Raw genomic sequence first — 25,989 nt, forward strand, 5'->3', positions numbered from 1 at the left:
ATGGACATCACCAGATAGTCAACACTGAAATCAGTTTGATTATATCCTTTGCAGCTAAAGATGGAGAAGCTCTATACAGTCAGCAAAAACAAGACCAGGAGCTGACTGTGGCTCAGATCATGAACTCCTTATTGCCAAATTCAGACTTAAACTGAAGAAAGTAGAGAAAACCACTAGACTATTCAGGCATGACCTAAATCAGATCCCTTATGATTATACAGTGGAAGTGACAAATAGATTTAAGGGACTAGATCTGATAGAGAGCCTGATGAACTATGGACAGAAGTTTGTGACGTTGTACAGGAGACAAGGATTAAGACCATCCCCATGGAAAAGAAATACAAAAAAGCAAAATGGCTGTCTGAGGAGGCCTTACAAATAGCTGTGAAAAGAAGAGAAGTGAAAAGCAAAGGAGAAGAGGAAAGATATACCCATTTGAATGCAGAGCAGATCATTAGAGTTCAGTAAATCATATAGCTTCTTATTTTGAGGTATAATTTATTTGCAATGAAATATAAATCTTAGGTATACAATTGTTAAGTTTTGACAAATACATATACTCATGTAACCCAACCTCTATCAAAACTTCATTTTGTACTTTTCTTTTTCGATTTAATATTATAATGTAAGCATTTTCCTTGTTACTATAAATCTTCATAGTAGATTTTAAGGGCAGTATTTGTTGATATTTTAAATTTAACTTTTTAAAAATTATTTTACTATTTTGATTTGAGCTGGAGGTTTCAGTAGATCCTTTTTCAATTAGTTAAACCTATTTTCTCATTGATATTTATTATTTATTTCCTTCTGTGATTATTCTTTATTTCTGTGAATTGCTTCCCCTGTAATTCTGGTTACCTTATCAATTCCATTAATTTTTTCCCATGTATTTTCCATCATCATGTCTGAATACTCAAAGTATCAATCACCAAAATAAGTGTTGAATTCTTGCGCTAATCAGAATGACTTTGTTTCAGCTTCTAGGATGAAATCCAGGCCCAATGCCCCAATTACCTCAGGTCTCAAACTTCCTCTATTGCGTTTTGAACCCAGGTTTTTCATTTGGGCTTCCCTTGTGGCTCAGTTGGTAAAGAATCCGCCTGCAATGCGGGAGACCTGGGTTTGATCCCTGAATTAGGAAGATCCCCTGGAGAAGGGAAAGGCTACCTACTCTAGTATTCTGGCCTGGAGAATTCCATGGACTCTATAGTCCAGGGGTTGCAAAGAGTCGCCTGAGCAACTTTCACTTTCACTTTTCATTTGCAGACTGCCAGACCCAGAAGTTGAGTGGGTGCATTGTCTCATCTAAAGGTCAAGTTCTGGGTCCCAGGCTTGTATATATGTCCTCTTTCTCCTTGTACACTTTCCCCCAACTTTGTCCAAATATTCTCAGCCACATAAGTCAGTGTAATGTATCACTACATCCTTTCCTAAAATATGGAATGAATTCAGAGTGTGGATATTTCAAGTGTGTATATAGATATTAACTGACCTCAAGACTTCCCAGGTGGTGCTAGTGGTAAAGAACCCTCCTGCCAATACATTAGATGTAAGAGACATGGGTTCAATCCCTAGGTTGGGAAGATCACCTGGAGAAGGGCATGGCAATCCACTCCAGTTTTTTTGCCTGGAGAATCCCGTGGACAGAGGAGCCTGGTGGGCTACATCCCATAGGGTTGCAAAAGAGTCGGACATGACTGAAGCAACTTAGCATGCATGCACATTAACTGACCTCATGTTAATTAATATTGTTAGTATCATTTACCATTAGAAGCCATGAATCTGTGCATTCAGCTGACTTGTGTGAGGTAAACTACCTGCACTGAGAAAGGAGAAAGTCTATCAACAGAGAAATTGTAGTTATGATCCAGTGATTCCAATAAATAAACACTTTTTAAATACAACGTAAAGTCTTTATTTCTCCCCACAATTAGCAAATGAGTTTCGTATTAGCTCAACTGGAAGTTTTCTTCTCATAGTTGCCAAGAAATGCATTTTTTAACAGAGCTGTCCCGCAGAGCTGGGAGTGGACGGGCAAGAAGGAAGCCCGCAGTTGCTGTCTATACTCAGGCAGAGCTCTGTGTCAGAGTGTCTGGGAAAGTGTTCCTGCTCTGAGGGGTGGGGTCAGAATAGATTATTTCAAGTTTCTCTGGTTCAGCTAATTGTTGCTTTGGTTTGGCGCTTAATTATGATTCAATGCAAAATATTCTTTTTTCTACCAGGAAATAAAGGAAAAAAAGAAATTCTGCAAGATGTATATTGAAGATCTTGTGAAGGAAGCCACAGAAATCAACATGAAAAATGAAGCTTTGCAGAAACTTTGGCCGCAGATGTTCATTGAGCTTGTGAGGGATGCAGTTATAGAAATCCGCAATAAAAATTCCTATATGAAGCTTTGCCTACAGCAGATAACTGACCAAAAATAGAAATGGCTTTTAGTTACAATTGAGATTTTCAGTTTTATGTTTTTGATGGTTGAAAATATGTGGGTTAAAAAATGTTAAAACAACAACAAAAATTTTCCTTCAAGCTAGAAAGACTAGCATCAAAGCATTTATTGCCTACTGTTCTTGTAGTTAAAGGTTAGGAAGGAAAGAACAAAAGGGAAAATTCGTTTCCTATGTATGTTGACCAAACAACCTTTGGGAACTGAGCAGTCTTTAGGGCCCTTGAATGGGCCCTGCATCTTGGGTTCTTGATTTGACTGGTGCCCCTGCTATAGCCCAAAGCACGTAGTGTTCACTCATGGTTCAGCATGAGTTGCTTCTGTCTACTTTCAGCTGATAATTTTTAGTTACTTACCTCTTTATTTTATGTCTTGATTTCAAAGCCAAAAATATGTTCTTTTTTATGAGTGAAAAGTAAACTTATTAATAAATTAGTTTAAAAGAAAACGTGTTTGCCTCCTTAATCCAGTCAGAATTGTCATATTTATTGTACGTTTCTCTTTAGCTGAGTAGGAGCCCTTCTCTTTACTTATATAGGAAGAGGCCTCATTCTTCTAAGGATGCATCCTTGGTGCACCACAGAAGGTCCTGGGGGTCACTATGAGCAGAAAATATGAAAATGAGTCCAAACAGGGACAGGAAGAAAGTGTTTTTGCCTTAAGAGATCCTGAGTGTATGTATGTAAAATGCAGTGACTAATCAGTAAGTCTGTTTCTCTGAATGGTGTCTCTTTCTGCTGTTGGCTATGCTGAGGCTCTTTTTCTAGATAGGCATGTGTACCTGTATCTCAAAAGTATTAGGGATTTATGAGGGCAAGTTTCTGATTTTTCTAATTCCAGTTGAAGATCAAACCAAGAAATAAGATATAAGCAGGGGATTGTCCTGGTTGATGCTAGTGATTTTGGAGCCCATGACCATAGCCAGAAGTGATACAACTTTAGAAACACAATCTTACAGGTCCATAAATAGGAATTCTCCGATTTGCTCAGATTTCACCTGGCAGCTAGCTGTATAGATCACCAGGATATGGGAAAAGGAGAACAAAAGTTACAGGACAATAGAGTCCTATGGAAATGCTTGAAGGGAAGGAAGGTAAGCTGCTTTGCTTACACTAAGAAAGGCCTAAATCCTTAAGAGCTCTTGGTCACCCTCAAGTTTAGGAAGGGCTCAAGTTTAGGAAGCCATGTTTCAGAACATGGCCTTTCAAGTCTCACCCAAGCCTGGGTTTGCATCTCGGCACTTCAGCTCCCACTTTAGCTTGTGAACCATCTGGACATCAGTTTCCTCGTAATATCACATATCTTATAAGATCATTGTGAGGATCAGATGAGATAATGCATTTAAAAGTGACCACAAAGTAAATGAAGCTATTCTTCGTCATCTTCTAGAAACAGGTTGAACCACAGAGTTGGTGCCCCAGGACAGGAAGAACTGTTAGTGTTTCCTGATGAGCCTCCATATCTCCAAATTGAAACATACAGACTAACTCTCATCTGTCTGGTAAACAGTGACCCCTCCCCAGGTTTCTGTCTTATTTGGTGTAGAACTGAGAGCCCACCTTGAGGGTGATGTTGAGATGAAAAACAAGAGTATCTTGTTTGTGGGCTTCTAGGAAATAGGAGAGGCAAGGACATCTGACTCTGACTCTGGACAAGGACATCTGACATCTGACTCAGGCATGCAGGGAGTGGTTGCTCACTCTAGGCCAGGCAGGGGAATGCCTGGCTGTTTAATAAATGACCTGTCTAGCTTCCTGCTTGCTGCCTGTCTTCCCCTCACCCTCCCGCCTCTGATGATAAAGAGACTAGATCTCCACGTTCACATGCATTCTTGGCTCTCCTCAGTTCTCCCGGGCATTTAAGGAACTGAAAGAAGATCAGCACTCACTGGCTTGGTGGCAAACCTACAGGTTGGCTCAAACTCAGAGCACCTGCTTCAAGCCTAGTAAGAGGGTTTCTGTCTTGTTTCTGAAGTCAAAACTCCTTAATGCCCCATCTTTGGTCGCTTGGTCTCTTCATCCATTTGCACTTGAGCTCCCTCTTGTTTACCCCCACTGTTACACACTGACTGAGTTCTATTACTTGAATCCTTGTTTTGCCTGATCCCAAATCCCACTGACTGTGTCCTCCTGTCTAATTCTTATCCCTTGCCACTCAGCTTTCTCCCAACCCATGCTTGCTCGACTTTCAGGGTGAGGATAATCCCCAGAGGAAAGGGCAAGGGGACCTGGGTCTACCGTGTCTGAAATCAACTGAGGACTCTCTGTGGCTAGTGGGGATCCCTGCGACAAGTTGTCTTCTCTACTTGGGATTTTCCAGGATCTTCGGGAAGGGAGTGAGATGCATACCCCACAGGCTGAAACTGTCAAGGCTAGTGTATTCTGAAGGATTGCCTTTTTCCAAGAAGAATCTCGAGCTGAAACAGAATATCACCTCAAAAGCAGAAAGGTACAGAATCCGCCAACTGGGGAGATACCATCCCCTGGGTTATGGTTTAGCAGTTAGCTGGTTACACGTGCTCTTGTTGGGTCTGGGGATGGCTGCTGAGTGTGCGGCTAATTAACTGTGCTGCTGTCAAGGATGGTGCCCGGGTCGGCTCCCTACTTCGTGAGCCTCACTCCACTAAAGGCCTGATGCAGGAGACCGTGAAGCCTCACCCTGCTCCTGATCTGTTGCTTTCCAGGGCAGGGGCTACAGTGGTATTCATATGCTCCACTGAGTAATAATAATCATAATAACAAATAAGATTTATTTACTTAAAATCATGCACTATTTTAAGCTCTTTTTAAAAATGTTTTAAATTTATTTTTGTCCGTGTTGAGTCTTGGTTGCTGCGTGCCAGCTTTCTCTAGTTACAGCAAGTGGGGTCTGCTCTTCACTGCGATGCAGGGTCTTCTTTCGGTGCTTCTCTAGTTGTGGTACACAGGCTCTAGGTCAGCAGACTCAGCAGTTGCAGCACGTGGCCCTAGAGCACACGGGCTTCAGTAGTTTCTATTCAAGTGCTCTGGAGCTCAGGTTCAGTGGTCGTGGCTCATGGGTTTAGTTGCCCCACAGCATGTGGGAGATTCCTAGACCAGAGATCAAACCCATGTCCCCTGCATTGCAGGCAGGTTCTTTACCACTGAGTCACCACGGGAGTCCTATTTTAAGCTCTTTACATGTATTGTCTCATTTGTTCTCCCTGCACTGTGATATACCTGTGCTATTGCCTCTATTTGAACACTAGAAAACTGAGACATTAAGAGGTTAAAAACCTCACCCAAGAGTATTTCATCCAATAAGCAGTACATGGGACCTGCATTCATAACCATATTTCGTCTTAAGCATTTGGCATCTGAGTAATATAAATGAAAGAATGAAAAGAGAGGAAGGAAAGAAAAGGAAGAAGCAAGTAAAGGAAAGAAGGACAAAAGAACAAATGAAAGAAGAACCTGGCTAGTTAGCAAGGCAAGCATGCAAACCAGAATACAGAGATACTGCTCAGGAGAATATTAAGTTAAATCTTAAAGGACAAAGGTTAGTTTTCCTAACCTGCTTTTATGGGTCAGTTGGAGATGGAATGGTTACTGTTGCCAAGAAGTTCAGAGCCAAGTTTGAAACTTGATCACACTGACTGTGGTTAACCAGAATTGATGGAGTATTTGTTATCTTTGATCCTGATTTTCTACTTAGGTTTATGTTTTCCTGGCTCATTGTATGTTTTTTTTTTGTTTGTTTGTTTTTGCAAGCTACCTCAAATCCTTTTTGGAAAGAGAATAAGGATAAATAAGTGAGTTAAAATATATCCAAAGCTCCAAAGAATAGACTACTCCTATATTTTGGGCAATGAAATAGTTTACAGTTTCTCTTCAGGAGACAGTGAAACTATTCCTTATACCAATCTCTCTAAACTTGAATTATCAGAGAGTTGGCTTCTTTCTTCTCTTTGTTTATCTTGAAATATTTCAACATGTAGAAATATAGGTAGAATAGTATCTCAAATAAAACCCTGTATCCACTACCAAGCATAACATATTTTTCCACATTTGCTTCAGATTTTAAAAATAAAACATCACAAGTAGAAATGGAGCCTCTGTGTAGCTCTTTCCCTAGAGGTAACCACAATCCTGAATTTGATGCTTATCATTCATTCATGTTTTCATACCATTCCTATTTATGCAATATGCATAGGGAGTTCATTGAATTGACTTCATATTTTCATATTTTATATAAATAGTATCACACAATATGCATTTTTTTCTGCATATTTTTTTCCACTCGGTATTCTGTTTCTGAGAAGCTCTCCCCAAAAACATAATTGATGGGAATAAGTAACTCAGCTTTTGTTGCTGTTTTTTTTTTTTTTTTACTGCTGTTTGATATTTGGCTGTATGGTCAATGTATAATTTATATATTCATTTTCCTGTTGATGGGCATTGTGGTTTCTAGTTTATAACTATTACACACAATTCTGCTTTGAATATGCTTGTTCACAGGTGAGTTTTGAGAGCACATAATTCCTGATGGAATTTCTGGGTCAGAGGCACATCTTCAACTACATTAAATATTGTAAACTGTTTTCTGAAGTCATTATCAGTTTACATTCTGACAATACATATTCAGTTGTTCCACATTCTCAATGATAGATTTCAGTTTTTGCAACCTGACAAGTTAATGTGCAATATGTGTGTGTGTTCTTGAGGATGACTTTTGTGCAGAGAAGAGATTATTCAAGAACTTTTTTAAAATTAAATTTATATACAGTGAAATGCACTTAAGTGTAAAATCTGATTAACTTTGAAAATATCAACATCCCAATTAAGTTGTTCTAGCCAACTGCCTTTCCCTATGAGCAACTATTTTTCTAATTTCTTTCACCATAGATTGATTAATTTTGTCTGTTATAGAACTTCCTGTGAATAGAACAATACAGTGTGTACTCTTGTGTCAGGCATCTTTTACCCAAGAGATATATTTTGTTTCACGTATCTGAAATTGTAATTTTTATTGCATAGTGTGAAAATACTACAATTTGTTTATCCATTCTATTGGGTTGTTTCTAACTTTGGGGATATTATGAATAAAGACATTTTATACAAGTTCAGTGGAGCTACTGGGTCATTATAAGTTTGACTTTCTAAGGAACTGCCATTCGTTTTTCAGGTGTATAATTTTACACTCTCTCCAGCAACATATACAGAGTTCCCACTGCCCACATGGTTGCCAACATTTGCTGTTGTGAGCCTTTATTCTTTTTAACAATTCTAGTGTGGCTTTTTTAGCCATCTCATTTTTGCTTTAATTGTATTTTCCCTGATGTCTAGCGCTGTTGATCATGTTTTTATGTGCTTTTTAGTCATTTTTATTTCTTCTCTTGTGAAGCAAATGTTCAAGTCTATTGCCCATTTCTAAAATTTGAATTGTCATTTTATTATTGATTTTTATGAGTTCTATATATGTTCTATATAAAATACTTCTGTTTTGAATTATAAAGTTTAATCCACTGATTAAGCTGGATTGCCAGGGAAATCCTGGCAAGTGCTTTTTGATGTTCCCTTTAAAATGGTTTGCAAAGATATTCTCTGTTTACTTCTGGAGGCTTTATAGATTTAGCTACCACATTCAGGACTGTTATCCTTCTTGAATTAATTTTTGCAAATACTGTGAAGTAGGGATCAAAATTCATTTTCTTTTCCATATGGAAACCCAGTTGTTCCCATATGGTTGGTGGTTTAGTCGCTAAGTCGTATCTTACTCTTGGGACCCCATTGACTGCAGCCCGCCTGCCTCCTCTGTCCATGGAATTCTCCAGGCAAGAATACTGGATTGGGTTGCTATTTCCTTCTCCAGGGGATCTTCCCAACCCAGGGATCAAAGCTGGGTCTCCTGCATTGCAGGCAGACTCTTTACTGACTGAGCTACAAGGAATATAACTTCGTACAGAAAAGTTCCCTTCTCCCATTGAATTGCATTGGCAATTTTAAAAAAAAAAATCAGTTGACTGTACATGTGTGGGTCTCCTTCTATACTTGCTATTCTTTTCCATTTTAAACTTTTTACATGATACCATACTGTCATGAATACTGTAGTAAGTCTTGAAATCACGTAATGTAACTCTCACCAATTTCATTTTTATTTTACAAAATTGTTTTAGCTAGTCTAGGTCTTTGCATTTCCATATAAATTTTAGAATCAGCTTGCCAATTTCTACAATAAAAAATGATTTGGGACATTTTTATTAGGATTATAGTGACTCTAGATGAATTGAGGAAGATGAATATCTTAATAATACTGCATCTTCCACTGCATGAATATGAAATATCTCTTCATTTATTTAGACCATTTTTCAGCAAAATTTTGTAGGTTTCAGTTTAAATTTTATTCTGAAGTAAATTTATTCATGACTTTTTTATATTTTTAAAATATTTTAAAGTTTTACTTTCAACTCTTTTTTCTAATATATAGTAATACAATTTATATATAATTGATCCTCATTGTTTATAGATTCTGTATTTGCAAATTCACTTAATTGCTAAAGTATATTTGTAGCCCCAAAGTCAATACTCACAGGACTTTCATGTTCATTCACAGACATGAGCAGAGTGATGAGAAATTTAAGTCAGCCAGCACACACCTCCCAGCTGAGATCAAGGAAGGCAACATTCTGTCTTCTTGTCTTAGTTGTCATAATGTAAACAAGTGTCCTTTTCATGGTATATTTAGTGTCATGTCTGTTGCATTTTTATCTTTTCTCTTGGTGATTTTGTTTTTCTTTTAAGTGTTACCCAAGGATAGTGCCAAACTGCTCTCTTAAGCACAAGATGGTTGTGATGTGCCTAACAGGAAAAATACATGTGTTAGATACATTTTGTTCAGGGATGAGTTGTAATGCTGTGGCCATGGGTTAAATGTTATTGAATCAATAATACGTATTCTAAAAGATGTCTTAAACAAAGCATACATTAAAAAGTTTACATACTAATTGATTGACAAAAATGTTGTGCTCAGAGGTTCACAGGCACCTAACCCTGTATTTTCCCCAGGAGCAATTGTGTAATATTTGCTAATTCAGTGTTCACAACATCTTTATAGAATATAACTTCAGTGGATAGTGAGGATCTAGTATATTGACCTTGTATCCTGTAACTTGGCGTGCTGCAGTTCGTGGAGTCACAGAGTCCAACACGACAGCAACTGAACAACAACAAACAATCCATGCTTTACTAATTTTAATAGATTCTCTTGTAAGTTTCTTAGGATTTTCCAAAAAACATTTTGTCTACAAATACAATGTTACAGCTTTCTTTCCAGTCACTATAACCCTTATTTCTTTTTCTTTCTTTGTTATACAGGCTAAGATTACCAGTTCAGTTGTCTAAAAGAATTGGTAAGAGTGGTTGCCATTGTTTTGTTCCTAATGTAAAAGTATTCAACATTTCATTATTATTAAGATTAACTATAAGTTTACATAGATAGCCTTTGTCAGATAAGGGAAATTTTTCCCCTTTTATTCCTAGTTTGCTAAAAGTTTTTATGGTGAATGAATATTGACTTTTGTGAAATATTTTTCTACATCTGTTGAAATAATCATATAACTCTTCCTTGAGGCTGTTAATATTAAACCAGCTTTGCATTATCAGAATGATATAATGATATCTTTTAACATATTGCTCAATTTTATTTGCTAATATTTGTTTAGAGGTGTTTACATCTATGTTTATTAAGAATATTGTTCTATGATGTTTTTCTGTTGCCTCTTTTTCAGATTTTGGTATCAAGGTTAAGTTAGTCTCATAAAACTAGTGGGAAAGTCTTCCCATCTACTCTGTTTTCTGAAAGAAAATGAGAAGAGCCATATCCTTTAAAATATATGCTAAATTTCCTTGTGATTTATTCTTTGACTCAGAAGTTACTTAGAAATGTGTTATTCAATTTCCAATATTTGGCCCATTATTTGAATAATAGAACATTTCATATCATTTTGGTATGTGTGTGGAATCACCAGCATCAACATCCGAATCAAAGTTTGATTGAAGTGTCTATCTCAGTTCTGAAAGGTGACTATAACATCTGTATATCAATTTAGGTCAAAAGCCTCAAGTATATTGTTCAAATCATCCTTTGCTTTATGCATTTAAGAACATGTTATTAAGTGCATACAAATTAAAAACTGACATAACTTACTGAGGAGATGATGTTTTGATATTATGAAATGGCTCTTTTGTCTCTAGAAATTTCTAAAGTCTATTTTGTTCAATATTAACATAGCTATATCAGCTTTGTTTTTCTCACAATTTGAATGGGGTATTTTTGTATGTTTTAATTTCAGCCTTTCTATATCCTTGTGTTTTAGGGTGTTGTTCAGTCACTCAGTCATGTCCGACTCTGCAACTCCGTGGACCGCAGCACGCCAGGCCCCCGTGTCCTTTACTGTCCCTGGAGTTTGCTCAAACTCATATCCGTGAATCGCTGATGCCATCCAACCATCTCATCCTCTTATGTTTCTTTTAAACAGCATATAATTTATATTTCTATTCAGTCTAGCAATGTGGCCTTTTTAAAGGTGAATTTAGTTCATTTGCATTTACTGTAATACAAAATCAACTGGGTTTAAATGAACTACCTTTGTCTATGCTTTTACTTACACCTCCTCTTCCATGTTTTATTTCATTTTGTTTTTTCATCCTTAATTGCTTCCTTTTGATTTATTGAGTATTATTTGGTATTAAATTGTGGGTATTTTTAAACCATACTTTTCCCCTATATGGATTTAGAAGCTATATACTCTGTTTCTATTTTATGAATGACCTCCCTAGAACTTATATATATATATATGATATATATATCATATTTGATAGTTTTATAATAAGCAATAAGTTAAGACTTAGAGGTAAAACTTCACCAACTCAATAAAAACCAAATTTTATATAGACTTAATAATGAACATTTATACTTCATATTCACAATTTTATATTTCATTTCTTCATATCAAATCATCATTTTACACAGCTCCATTTGCCCAGAACCTTCATTTTCTCATTCTTTATTTACACTGGAATCAGCTCACTACTTAAGTTTACATAATTTACATTAATTTAATATGCTCATCATTATTCTTGACCAATAAACCATTTTTATGAACTATGACTAAACACAGTATAATAGAAGTGAGAAGGAAATGGCAACCCACTTCAGTACACTTGCCTGGAAAATCCCATGGACAGAGGGGCCTGGTAGGCTACAGTCCATGGGGTGGCAAAGAGTCGGACATGACTGAGCAATAGGTTCTTCTTTAGAAGTGAGAAATATACATATTAAGGAAGCATTCATTCAACAATTACTCACTGAGTAATTATGAGGGTATTAAGTGTATGCCAGACATAGTGCTGTGGCTCAGAATATAAAAATGAGCAGTAATAAATGTAGCCTCATAAAATTCATAATCAAATAGACAGTACAATCTGCATGGTGAGAAGCTCCATTAGCCTAGAGGAATTCCACTGACTGATTTTAAGCAGAAAACAACTGTTTATAACATGGATAATCTTTAAAAGTAAAAACATAGGAATGCTTATACTTCTGTGAAAGTAATTTTATGTTCCAAATTTGTGGAATATATATATATATATATGCATGCACGAGTGCTGAGTCACTTCAGTCATATCTGACTCTTTGCAACACCTTGGACTGTAGCTCGCCAGGCTCCTCTGTCCATGGAATTCTCCAAGCAAGAATACCGGAGTGGGTAGCCATTCCCTTCTCCAGGGGATCTTCCCAACCCAGAGACAGAACCCAGGTCTCCTGCATTGCAGGCAGATTATTTACCACATTCATACATATATAATTTTTAAAGTATTTTTGACCATTCTCAAACCACCAAATTATCTTCAGTTCATTCACTTAGACTGCTGGCATCCACCAGTGGTCTAGAGAAAATGACTTACAAAATATACATGTAGATGTGTTTTTTACATATCCTTCTCCAGCAGTGTAGCAGAAATCTGGTTGGTGGAATTGATTTCACTTGTTCCAAAGTTGAGACTTGATTGACAAAAGCTGGTTAACAGTCTCTTGTCTCTTGCTGCAGTCATTGTGCACAGAATCAGACGTAAGCCAATCAACATATGGAATTTCTCTAGCATCAGTAATTGGTTCAGTAGGGCCAATCGGAGAGAACTACAGTTTTGTTTTATGCTTTGAATGTTTGGGAGTAAGAGAGCTGTCTCTCTCTTGCTCTCAATACATGATGTACAAATATGAAGGCTAGAACTTCTACAGCTCTTTAATACTATAAAAGAAATCACCCACACTCAGAAGAGGACTGCTAATAACGAGGACTAGAGGAGTCCTGTTAGAGCTATGCTTGAAGCCCTCTCTACTGCTGGATTTTTTCTCCACTGAATGATGTCTGGGGCTTCAGGAAGGAAGAGGCATAGAATGGCATTTGGAAAAATCTGAAGGATTATTTACTCACATGTCTGGTGGTTGATGCTAACCATTGACTGGGACTTCTACTAGGGCTGTCACCCACAATACCTTAACATGGCCTCATCAAATGGCTGACTGGGATTCCTCATAACATGGTGGATGGGTTCCAAAAGAAAACATCCCAAACTCTATCATCTTCTATGACTTAGCCTCAGAAGTTGCATAGCATCACTTTCAGATCAGAGATCACATTGGATCATATTGATCCAGCTCTAGTCTGGTGTAACATCAAAGAAAGTCACACTGTCAAGAAAAGCATGTGGAATGGGAAATAATGATACACCGATTTTGAAAACTACCATTTGTTGTGCATACCATGCTGTTTCTTGTTTCTAAGGCATTGGATATTTTGCAACATTTCTTTCTACCTTTATCACTGGCTTAGGATGGACTGGTTGGATCTCCTTTCAGTCCAAGGGACTCTCAAGAGTCTTCTCCAACACCACACTTCAAAAGCATCAATTTTTCGGCACTCAACTTTCTTCACAGTCCAACTCTCACATCCATACATGACCACTGGAAAAACCATAGCCTTGACCAGATGGACCTTTGTTGGCAAAGTAATGTCTCTACTTTTTAATATGCTGTCTAGGTTGGTCATAACTTTCCTTCCAAGGAGTAAGCATCTTTTAATTTCATGGCTGCAGTCACCATCCGCAGTGATTTTGGAGCCCAAAAAAATGAAGTTTGACACTGTTTCCACTGTCTCCCCATCTACTTCCCATGAGGTGATGGGACCAGATGCCATGATCTTAGTTTTCTGAATGTTAAGGACTGCAAGGAGATCCAACCAGTCCATCCTAAAGGAGATCAGTCCTGGGTGTTCATTGGAAGGACTGATGCTGAAGCTGAAACTCCAGTACTTTGGACACCTCATGCGAAGAGTTGATTCATTTGAAAAGACCCTGATGCTGGGAGAGATTGGGGGCAGGAGGAGAAGGGGGCGACAGAGGATGAGATGGCTGGATGGCATCACCGATTTGATGGGCATGAGTTTGAGTAAGCTCCAGGAGTTGGTGATGGACAGGGAGGCCTGGCATGCTGCAATTCATGGGGTCTCAAAGAGTCGGACACGACTCAGCGACTGAACTGAACTGAACTGAAATGAAACCACGCTTAGCCTTCTCTGGGCGAAAGAGGTCCCTGTCAGCGTATACACACCACCCTGTATTTCTTTTATAAAGTTTACTTGTAATTTACCTGCCTATCTCCTCCAACATTCTCTAAAGTCCCTAACCGAGTCTGTCTTCATGTCTTCATTGCTGTAATCCAGCATAGTTAGCAAGCATAATATATGGATGAGTAGTAAAGCTTTATTTTATACTTTGTATAGCAAACCAGTTTCATTTAAGTTGGATTCTCATTTCTGAGACAGCCCTCAACTTCCAGACTTTTAAAATCTTTGCATCCTGCATTTTTTTAAACCCTTTGCACTGATACTTCTATGCACCTTCCAGATGCAAAGTTCACACTTTTCTAAGCCAGGTGGCAAAGAATATTCTGAGCAACACCATAGTGGCCATGCCCAGCAGCCAACTGCTCAGTCTTATGAACATCACCATGTGTGTGCAGCAAAGTGAATGGAAAAAAGAAAAATAAGTAATTCTGATACTAGTGATAAGTGAAACCTTACAGGTACTACAATAGAGTCAAAGATGAAAATCATTAAAAAAAAGATAGAAAGGCAATAAAAAATAAGAACAAAATGGAAAGAGTTTCGCTGGAGGAACATCGTCAGAGATGGGATCTAGGGGCTTCCATGGTGGCTTAGTGGTAAAGAATCCACCTGCCAAAGCAGGAAACACAGGTTAGACCCCTGATCCAGGAAGATCCCACATGCTATGGAGCAATTAAGCCCATGCACCACAGCTATTGAGCCCGTGCTCTAGAGCCCAGGAGCGGCAACTACTGAGCTCATGCACTGCAACTGCTGAAGCCTGCATTCCCTAGTCTGTGCTCCAGAACAAGAGAAGCCACCACAATGAGATGCCCACACTCTGCAACTAGAGAGTAGCTCCCCCTCACACAACTAGAGAAAAGCCCATGCAGCAATGAAGACACAGCACGGCCAAAAAATAAAATAAATAAATAAAGTCATTTTTTAAAAGATGGAATCTAAAAGATAGAATGTTACTATGGAATCTATCATTTTTTTTTAGCTCTCTGGAAATGAAAGCTGCTTATAATACACAAATTCTTCTGATGAACCTTTCATTTTCTAGCAGATTTATAGCGAGATATTGTCTACTTAAAGAGTAGACTTCTTATTCTAAAAAAGATATGAAGCTCATAATTAATTTCCATCAACTCTACAAGTCAAGTTTATCAGTGTATCCAGGCTGTGAACTGATGTTGAAGATGGCAACAGTAAGATATGTAGTCTGGGAAGAAGACTTGAAGTCTTAGATACACCTGTGCCTGACAAGCAGAAGGTCATATCAGGTTCATGACTGGCAAGATATCTTCTGAAAAATAAACAAAGACCCACTCTGGGAAATATTTCTGGAAAGATGGCATAGGGATGCCCACATCAGAATCGCATTAGGGAGTCTTATAATTCAGATAACTGCCTGCATTCCCTTTCCTCAGATAAAATCTCTTCAAGTAGGTCCCTGCCTTTTTAACAGGTCCCCAAATAACTCTTGACATATACCAAATTTGGAGATCAATACTTGGTAGATGCTGACACTGTATCCCTGAGTCACTTGATGTATTCCTGTAAGCTGGGAAAGAGTCCAGGTTAAGCAAAGCCCAGGAGACATAAGCCCATATTAACAAGAAGAAATGGTTTATGACAAGAGAATGAGAAGAAGAATCCAAGGAAAGAGTTGGCCATCACCTTTGAAAACTTTGTTTATTTTCCAATGTCTAAGACCTCTGCCTTTCTCCCCTAGCTGACATTGTAACAGCAGAACTGGGTAGCCCTCCTTCCAACAAATTTCTGTGAGGCACTGGTCACGCGGTCCAGAGCATTTTATGAGACTGTGATGCAGAGACAGTGGCTTTAAGTATTATTTAAGAATAATAACACTCCTGGCTTCTGCGCCATGGGATAACCTGCTGACAGCAGTGGAAATGGTGACAGCCCGAGACTGATCAACAATGAATGGGGCAAGTGAGACTGCTGACTTTCAGCTAATCCCAGCACTGAATAGAAGAAATCAGAGATCTTTTACATCATAAGCTATGGGAAGTTAGATCTAGTAGCTGAATTCACAAAGCCTAAAATGGGCATGAAGATGCTGTTGGCAAACATAAGTAGCCTAAAGACCAATGTCCAAGCAAAGCTGAGACTGGAAATATGTAGCTAACCCCAGAGAGCTTACTTATTAACATGAGCTCAGCTAAAACAATTCAAATTCTGCTGGGTTTTTCTATCAGTGAGTCTGTGGCTTATATTTGTGGTCTAGGAAAGAAACCGTATGAGTGAGTTTCTCTCTACTTCTCTTTCTCATCCTGTCCATTTTTCTTTCCTTTATTGTCCTCACCTCTCTCCCTACTTCTCATATCTTGCTATAAATCCCCTCTAAAAAGTAATCATTTTTTCCATATCTGTCATCTGTTTTACTTCATTTATTTTTTTGTCTCAGATATTTCTGTAATCCTCTATCTTTCCTGCTCCACACTCTTGGCGCTCTCTTTCCCACACTTCTCATCACAAAGCACATCTCCTTCCCTCTCATTCCATTAATCTCTTCCTGTCTTAGTTTTTGTTTCTTTGTTTCTCAGTGTCTCCAGCCCCTTGTCTTTATATCTCAGTCTTCCAAGACCTTTATATTTATTTTTAAAAATCTCTGTGTTGATCTCAATCTCTATCAAGTTATTCTTAGGAGAATTAATGTGCCAAGGGAAGTGAGCTATTCTGACAAGCAATATCTAAGGTCCCATGGAGAGAACAGAGACCTGTTACATCCAGTTTTCTCCTAGACTGTGAATTCCTCAAAGCAGGGATAGTGCTGGAACCATATTAGGACCATATTTCTCTGTCGGTCCAGTGGTTAAGACTCCATGCTGTCAATGCAGAGGGCCCAGGTTCAATCCCTGGTTGTGGAACTAAGATCCCAGTTGCCTTGCAGTACAGCCAAAAAAAAAGATTTATAGCTGCCTTCCAAGCAGGTGACCCAGGTTCGTTTCCCGGCCAACACATAGTGCTCTTCATTTTATTGGACTTCCCTGGTTACTCAGATAGTAAAGAATCCTCCTGCAGTGAGAGAGATCTGGGTTCGATTCCTGGGTTGGGAAGATCCCCTGGAGAAGGGAACAGCCACCCACTCCAAAATTCTGGTTTGGGAATTCCATGGACAGAGGAGCCTGGCATGCTACAGCCCAAAGGGTCACAAACAGTTGGACAGCAATGAGTGACTTTCACTTTCACACTTATATTAGGGGCACGTATATTTATAGGACCTTTGTTACCAGGGGGAAAGTGTTCATAACAGGTGATACCAATTACTATAGGAAAAGTGTATGCTCAGTCACTCAGTTGTGTCTGACTCTTTCTGACCCCATGGGACTAGACTTCTCCAGACAGAAGAGTCTGTCCATGGAATTGTTCAGGCAAGAATACTGGGATAGGTTGCCATTTCCTTCTCTGGTATAGGAAAAGTAAGGTACATCAATATAACATCATTACATTTGAAAAATCTTAGGAAACCATAGTTTATTTTTTAAGTCGCATTTTTCAATGCAACTGGCTCAATAGCAGTGTTGGAACTTTTAAAAAATTTATATATTAAAAAAATTTTAATTAGAAGATAATTACAATATTGTGATGGTTTCCGCCATCCATTAACATGAATTGGCCATAAGTATACATATGTCCCCTCCCTCTTGAACCCACCTCCCTCCTCTTCCCACCCCTCTAGGTTGTCACCAAGCACTGGCTTTGGGAACTTTTGCCCATTTTTCATATGCATCCTCCCATGCCCACAATTCTAACACTTTTGTCAAGTGAAAAAATGAAATAGGATTGTCCAGAGGGTAGATGGTTCTTCATGCTGGAAAATGGAAAAGAAAGATCAGAATTAGCCTGGAATATCCTACTGCCCAGAAAGCAAGAATATTGCTTTTTTTTTTTTTTTTTTTTTTTTTAAGTATAAGAGGCTCTAGAGAAGATATGGCAACCCACTTCAGTATTCTTATCTGGGTAATCACCAGAGGAACCTGGTGGGCTACAGTCCATGGAGTCACAACAGTTGGACATGACTTAGCATCATGGTGATGGTGATGGTGATCAGTAATAGCAGAGGAATATTATAGCAAAAAAATAGGAAATGGCTTAAAACCAAATAATGGATGTCGTTGCTCACGTTCACTAACCTGAAGGTCCAATGTATAAATCCAGTCAACTAGTTAGCCAACCAACTAGTTAATCAGTTCTGCAACTGATGGGTAAGCCATCATGATCTTTTTATCCAGATGTTAACTGGTTTTGAGTATTTATTATTCTCTTCTAATTAAAAATGTTATGTAAATATAGATATATATGTAATGTAAAGTTAAAAATTAAAATCAAGTATTCTTATGAAAAAAAGTGTAAGAGGTAATATAAGAAGGTCAACAACCCAATTTAAGAGTTTCTATTAACCAAGTTTTAACAGTTTGAGCATGAAATATTATTTTTATTATGGTTACTTGGAGCAAATTGAGTCTATGAAAGACCATGGAGTCATTAGTTCAGTTCAGTTCAGTTCAGTCACTCAGTTGTGTCCGACTCTTTGCAACCCCATGGACTGCAGCATGCCAGGCCTCCCTGTCCAACACCAACTCCCGGAGCCCAGCCAAAGTCATGTCCATTGAGTCAGTGATGCCATCCAACCATCTCATCCTCTGTCATCCCCTTCTCCTCCTGCCCTCAATCTTTCCCAGCATCAGGGTCTTTTCTAATGAGTCAGCTCTTTCCATCAGGTGGCCAAAGTATTGGAGTTTCAGCTTCAACATCAGTCCTTCCAATGAACACCCAGGACTGACCTCCTTTAGGATGGACTGGTTGGATCTCCTTGCAGTCCAAGGTACTCTCAAGAGTCTTCTCCAGCACCACAGTTCAAAAGCATCAATTCTTCAATGCTCAGCTTTCTTTATAGTTCAACTCTCAAATCCATACATGACTATTGGAAAAACCATAGCCTTGACTAGGTGGACCTTTGTCGGCAAAGTAATGTCTCTGCTTTTTAATATGCTGTCTAGGTTGGTCATAACTTTCCTTCCAAAGAGTATGGATTCATAATATTTATCAAAACAGAGAAGTTAAGATAATGAGTACAAAAATATAGTTGTCATACAAAAAATAGATAACCAACTATGAATTTGCCTCTTGTTAATAGATTTTAACAAGTAGCTATTATTTGTATATGGATATTTTGTTTCTTCCACTCAATTATTGTTTTTTTATAAAAGTGTATAAAGCTATGTACACATATTTGTTTCAGAGGAAAAAATAAAATTGTGGAACTGAGCAAACCAATAATCTAGGAAAAAAGAAGACACTCTAGCAAAAGGAGAAACAACTGGTTTGGCTGGTACTGAGTTGAACATACAGCTTAAGTGGAAAGAAAGTCCAACACTTAATCAGGATCAGTGATCACACAATGTTACCACATAGAAAAAAGGAGCAACAAGGTCTTCCAAAAAGATGAATTAGTCAAATATCCCAAAGAGGAAGAGTCTACAACCTATACCCAATGCCTCATCTTACAGGAAATGAAACCACTAGATGGCCCTACTCATTTTAATAAAACACCAATAAGAAATACATAATTCTATAAAAAGTTAACAGACCAAGTCAATATATCATACTGATAGGACATTGGGTTTTGTAACTCTGGCAAAGTGAGATTTTTAAAGTACATCATTTCCTGAAAGACAGCAGGTTGTAAAAAAGTAAAACCCAAGTGAAGGTGTGACCTTAAAATTCATGTTGCTGTAAGGCCGGAAGTTAATGCAGCCTGATGATGAGTCCTGTACCCAGACCAAAAATGGATCAGTCAGTAATCCAGATTCTACAGCTTTGGCTGGGCTGAGCACATATACTTTTTTTGGAGGGTCTAGTAATATTACTCCACCCCTGGGAAGAAATAAAAATGTATTACTGAAACCCTAAGAAGATATTAAAATAAGTATACTAATATCCCCTTGGAAGGTATAAAACAAGCACATAAATTATCAAAGAAATGAATAAGTTCATTGTTCCAAGGCTTTAGAATATATTCAAGTATAAGTATAATAACAAGCTTTGTAGTCCCTGCATTTGTGAAAGTTTTATGACATTTGAAGTATTCAAAAAACAGCCATAATGAATTTGCAATTGCATTTTAAATGATATAGGAGAACTTAATCAAATTATAGTCAGTTTAAAATTTCAAGATAATTAAAAAAAATATTTTTATTACGTATATGAGTTCAGTCATTTGAGCATTAAACAAAATACAAATTTCTAGCTCCTAATAGGAAAACTAAGAGACTGGGACTGTGAGGTCCCTTCCCCTAAACCATCCCAGGGAGATTGGAAACCTTTGTGGCACATTAGAATTATCTATAGAAGCTTCTAAAACTACTGATAGTCAGGAGCCCTCCTTGGACCATTTGTATCAGAATCTTCAGAAGCAGAATCTTGGCACTAGAATTTTTAAAATACACCTCAGTTCCAAACAATATGCAGCCAGAGTTGAGAACTTGATTGAGGAGTTGAGAAGGCTGTGGAACAAACATCAAAAGTTTGAAAAGACCACAAGGAAACCAAAGACCATTCTGAGTTGGTGTGGAAGAAACTCAAGGCAGTCTGGGATGGGGACACAGTGGAGCAGTAGGTGTAGCTGTGGAGGGTGAATTTTGCTGTTACTTATCCCCTACATTGCTTTGCAGGATTTTTTTTCTGGCCCCATCACTTCCATGGACTAGAAATTAGCAAGAGCAGTCCAGATGCCAGGTATGCATGTGGGGGAAATGGAAGGGCTGGGAAGATGGGTAGCTTTAAGACCCTGCCAATCTGAAAATTCAGTGGGAACCTGTGTATAATATCTCGGAGAAGGCAATGGCAACCCACTCCAGTACTCTTGCCTGGAAAATCCCATGGATGGAGGAGGCTGGTGGGCTGCAGTTCATGGGGTTGCTAAGAGTCGGACACGACTGAGTGACTTCACTTTCACGCATTGGAAAAGGAAATGGCAACCCACTCCAGTGTTCTTGCCTGGAGAATCCCAGGGATGGTGGATCCTGGTGGGCTCCCGTCTATGGGGTCACACAGAGTTGGACACAACTGAAGTGACTTAGCAGCAGCAGCAGCCTCAATGACAGGGGACTAAGACTTTTGTCTCTTCAAGATAACCTGCTTCTTTCTAGGAATTAAAAGAGATTCTCTGAGTGGGGCGATCCCTCATGAAGAAACTATGAATGGAGTTGGTCTGAGGGTTCTGTGATGTGTGGTGCTCTCATTCATAGAGATCTTCCCCAGCCTCCACCAGCAGTCCTAAGTATGGATATCACACAGACTATATTCTCTAACCACAATGCAATGATGTTAGAAATGAATTATTAAAAAAAATTTATTAGGAGAACCAGAGATCAGATTGCCAACATCTGTTGGATCATCGGGAAAGTGAGAGAGTTCTAGAAAAACATCTACTTCTGCTTTTTTGGCTTTGCCAAAGCCTTTGACTGTGTGGATCACAAAAAACTGTGGAAAGTCTTAAAGAGATGGGAATACCAGAGCACCGGACCTGCCTCCTGAGAAACCTGTATGCAGGTCAAGAAGCAACAGTCAGAACTGGACATGGAACAACAGACTGGTTCCAAGTCAGGAAAGGAGTATGTCAAAGCTGTATATTGTCACCCTGCTTGTTTAACTTATATGCAGAGTACATCATGAGAAATGCTGGACTGGATGAAGCACAAGCTGGAATCAAGATTGCCAGGAGAAATATCAAAAACCTCAGATATGCAGATGACACCACCACACTTATGGCAGAAAACAAAGAAGAACAAAAGAGCCTCTTGATGAAAATGAAAGAGGAGAGTGAAAAAGTTGGCTTTAAACTCAACATTCAGAAAACTAAGATCATGGCATCTGGTCCCATCACTCCATGGCAAATAGATGGGGAAATAATGGAAACAGTGACAGACTTTATTTTCCTGGGCTCCAAAATCACTGAAGATGATGACTATAGCCATGAAATTAAAACGCATTTGCTTCTTGGAAGAAAAGCTATGACCAACCTAGACAGCATATTAAAAAGCTGAGACATTACTTTGCCAACAAGGATCTGTCTAGTCAAACCTATGGTTTTTCCAGTAGTTATGTATGGATATGAGAGTTGGATTATAAAGAAAGCTGATCGCCTAAGAATTGATCCTTCTGAACTGTGGTGTTGGAGAAGACTCTTGACAGTCCCTTGGACAGCAAGGAGATCCAATCAGTCCATCCTAAAGGAAATCAGTCCTGAATATTCATTGGAAGGACTGACGCTGAAATTGAAACTCCAATACTTTGGCCACCTCATGTGAAGAACTGACTCATTGGAAAAGACCCTGATGCTGGGAAAGATTGAAGGTGGGAGGAGAAGGGGACGACAGAGGATGAGATAGTTGGATAGCATCACTGACTCGATGGACATGAGTTTGAGCAAGATTCGGGAGTTGGTGATGGACAGGGTGGCCTGGTGTGCTGCAGTCCATGGGGCCACAAAGAGTTGGACATGACTGAGCAACTGAACTGAACTGAATTATTGGGAGACAACTTTCCATGGATTTCTTGTGTTTCTGGATATTGTGTGAGCAGAGGTATTGTCAGCTTTTGACTACCTTTTCAAGGATGTTCATAGAGCAACCAGCCTTGGAAAATAAGGGTATAATCTCCCTCCATGACAGAGGGCAGGTTTGTTTGCTATCTAGGAAAATGAAGACAATGTCTGCCTGTGTGGAAAAGATGAGGTAGGTTGGCTTATACTTCCTTAGGCAAGATAGGAGTTTCCTCATCTCAGGGTCCTTCAACTGTGACTGAAACCTCTTACAGGTATGTCCTCCTCCTGGACCCATACGTGCATCGCTCCAGTAGGACTTGGGAGGCAAGGGGAACCGATGAGAAAATGAAGTCATTAAGTCCTTTGTCTTTGACCTTTTGATCAAACTCTCGAGTCTTTCACCACTGTTTTTGAAACGGTGACTGACAACATTGGTAGCTTACAAGTAGGCAAAATATAAGACTCTTCACAGTTGTTGATAATAACTTTTAAAAATTCTTTAAGCATAGATATGAAATTGCTTACAACTAAATAATCTTTACATTAAAAAGGAATTCATGACTATCATATAGAAAACAGAATAAACAAAGTATTTTAAGCCAAAATTTATGGACTTAGCTGAAGCAGTATTTGGAGGGAAATTTACACATTTAAATAAATGATCAGGAATCAAAAAAGATTGAAAACGAATGAGCTAAGTGTTTAGTTCAAGAAGAAAGAAATAAGAAATTAGAGCAAAACTGAAGAAATCAGAGAGAAAAAAATACTGGGTTAAACCCGAATGAACTTTTTGGTCAACCCAGTATTAAGCAGGTAAAGAATCTCCCTTCAATTCAAGAGACACAGGAGACTCAGGTTCTATCCCTGAATCAGAAAGATTCCCTGGAGAAGGAAATGGCAACCCACTCAGTATTCTTGCCTGGGAAATCCCATGGACAGAGGAGCCTGGTCCACAAAGTCACAAAAAATTGAACACGACTGAATGACTAAACAAGCAAGCAAAAAATATTATGGGCAGAAGTCAAAGTAAACAATAAGAAAACAATAATAATTTAAGATACAATAATACTAACAACCAATAATACTGAAGATCAGTAAAATTAAAAGCTAATCTTTAAATTTTTTTGAAAAGATAAACAAGATGGTTTTCTGGGAAGAAAGGAAAAAGATCATATAAAGCAAAATCAGAATGATGAAAGGAAATAATTGCAGATGCATACAACATTTGAAAATAATAAAAGAATGTTGTGAAAACTATAGTCTACTATACTGAACTTGTAGATGAAATAGATTTTGCTCCCTATGATATTTAAATTATTCAACATCAAGTAGAGCTTGGTGCTGGTTAATCAGCCTGGGCATGTGCCAATCAAAAGGGTGATCTCTGTTGCCAGACGGGTATGTCCTGCTCAAATAACAGCTCTGTATTTCTGAGATCAAAATTAAATTCTCAACTGGCCCAAGGAGAAATAGAAATACCATACAGGCCAGTAAGCATTAAAGAAGCAAAATGGGAATCAAAACTTTTCTTTTCCAATAAGCTACAACCAGGAAAATTTTTTAGATGAAAGCTTCACAAACATAAAGAGCGAGGTAATTCCCTAGTTCATATATTCTCAGTGGGATCAAAATCCACTGGTTTTTGAAGAAGGATAAAAATCTTAGATATTAAAATAGTGTGTAGTATATGTGCTACCAAAGCGAGCACTAAAATAGTGTGTAGTTCTCCAAAGGGTCACAGTATGTAAACAGACAGTGTCTCTGCAGTATTAAAATTTCAAGGTGAAGGATTAAGGGAAAAAACCTATCTAAAAAAGCTCTAGTGACAGGGGGAGCTACTACTGAAAAAGGAAAAAAAAAAAAGATTGAGAAACACTCCCTAAATTTAGTTAGGAAAATACAGAAAGAATAGAAACTTCTGAGATTACTGTAACATTTTAAGAAGTTGCTTGCATGCTTAGTCACTCAATGGTGTCTGACTCTTTGCAAACCTTATGCCCTGTAGCCCCTCAGGCTCCTCTCTCCATGGGATTTTTCAGGCAAGAATACTGAGTGGGTTGCCATTTCCTCTTAAAACTGAATCCAAAACTGAATAAGAAACACAAACACACACAGACATATATAGTTATATACACATATGTATGTATTTATATTTGTAAGTGAAATGTGCCTCTGTAGATATGCAGTCATGTTCCATTATGAAAATGAGTGGAAAAGTCCTCCATAAATATTCAGTAAATGAATCCAACAATATTAAAAGTATATCTCAGAACCAGATTTACCCTTCTACCTTAAACAATGAAAAAAACTGGACAGCATATGGGGAGCAACTGTTTTAAGATACAGGATGATGTGAAGATAAAGACTGTGATTCCAGAGAAAAGGGAAACCAATGAGATGAGTCTTAGCATCACTGTAGGTTTCTGCCTAAAGGTACATTCTAGACAGCAGAGTCTGTAGGGATTTCCCGAGCAGAACACAGTGTCCTCTCTGAAATGAGGAGCAGAGATTGGAGTTCTGGGAATCTGAGGTAGCTAGAAACTGTAAAGGCAGAGTTCCAGAGAGGAAAGCAGTGTAGAAAAACAGTCCAGTCTTTGCTTAATACTAGGACGTGTAGACACAGTGAAACTCTTCTATGTACATTTATGCACTTATTTATAAACATTTGTGCTCACATATATACATTTATGTACATATATAACTAGAATATTACTATTTGAAAGTAGATAATGATTATTAGAGCTGTTTACAATACACTTTAAACCAACTATTGTATACAAAACAGAGTTTTAACTAATAAGTCCCCAAAGGAGGAAAAAAGTTCATAAAACTATTCAATTAACCCAAAAGAAGTCAATAAAATGGGAAAAAGTTCACAAATGACAGATGGAACAAATAGAAGTCAAACAGTGAGGTAGAAGCATATGACTTATTGTATAAAGCACAAATGGTGGAAACATCAAGTTAAAAGCCAGAGATTGTCAGACTGGATAATAAAGTAACACCTAACTATATGCTGCCTGCAAGCAATCTATCTTAAATGTAAAGACACAGTGCACGCATGCATGCTACGTTGCTTCAGTCATGTCCGACTCTTTGCGACCCTATGAACTGTAGCCTGCCAGACTCCTCTGTCCATGGGCTTCTCCAGGCAAGAATACTGGAGTGGATTGCTATTTCCTTCTCCAGGGGATCTTCCTGACTCAGGGATTGAACCCATGTGTCTTTCTGTCTCCTGCATTGGCAGGTGGGTTCTTTACCACTAGCACCACTTGGGAGTCAAAAGACACAATAGATTAAAAATAAAAGTGGAAAAGATGTACCAAGTTAACCCTGTTCAAA

At 38.3% G+C, this 25,989-nt stretch overlaps 1 protein-coding gene across 5 annotated transcripts in view; it reads left to right on the top strand.

Moving 5' to 3' along the window:
• The window catches only part of LRRC49 (leucine rich repeat containing 49), a 162,126-nt gene extending 159,275 nt beyond the window's left edge, over nucleotides 1-2,851 (top strand). For all 5 annotated transcript variants that reach the window (XM_065940603.1, XM_065940604.1, XM_065940605.1 and 2 more), the window contains one exon: nucleotides 2,223-2,851. In XM_065940603.1, the coding sequence (XP_065796675.1) occupies nucleotides 2,223-2,426 (204 nt within the window). In that variant the 3' untranslated portion in view covers nucleotides 2,427-2,851. The remainder of the gene's footprint in view (nucleotides 1-2,222) is intronic.
• The last annotated feature ends 23,138 nt before the right edge of the window (nucleotides 2,852-25,989 follow it).

Source organism: Muntiacus reevesi, chromosome 7, assembly GCF_963930625.1.
Source record: "Muntiacus reevesi chromosome 7, mMunRee1.1, whole genome shotgun sequence".
NCBI classification, from domain to species: domain Eukaryota; kingdom Metazoa; phylum Chordata; class Mammalia; order Artiodactyla; family Cervidae; genus Muntiacus; species Muntiacus reevesi.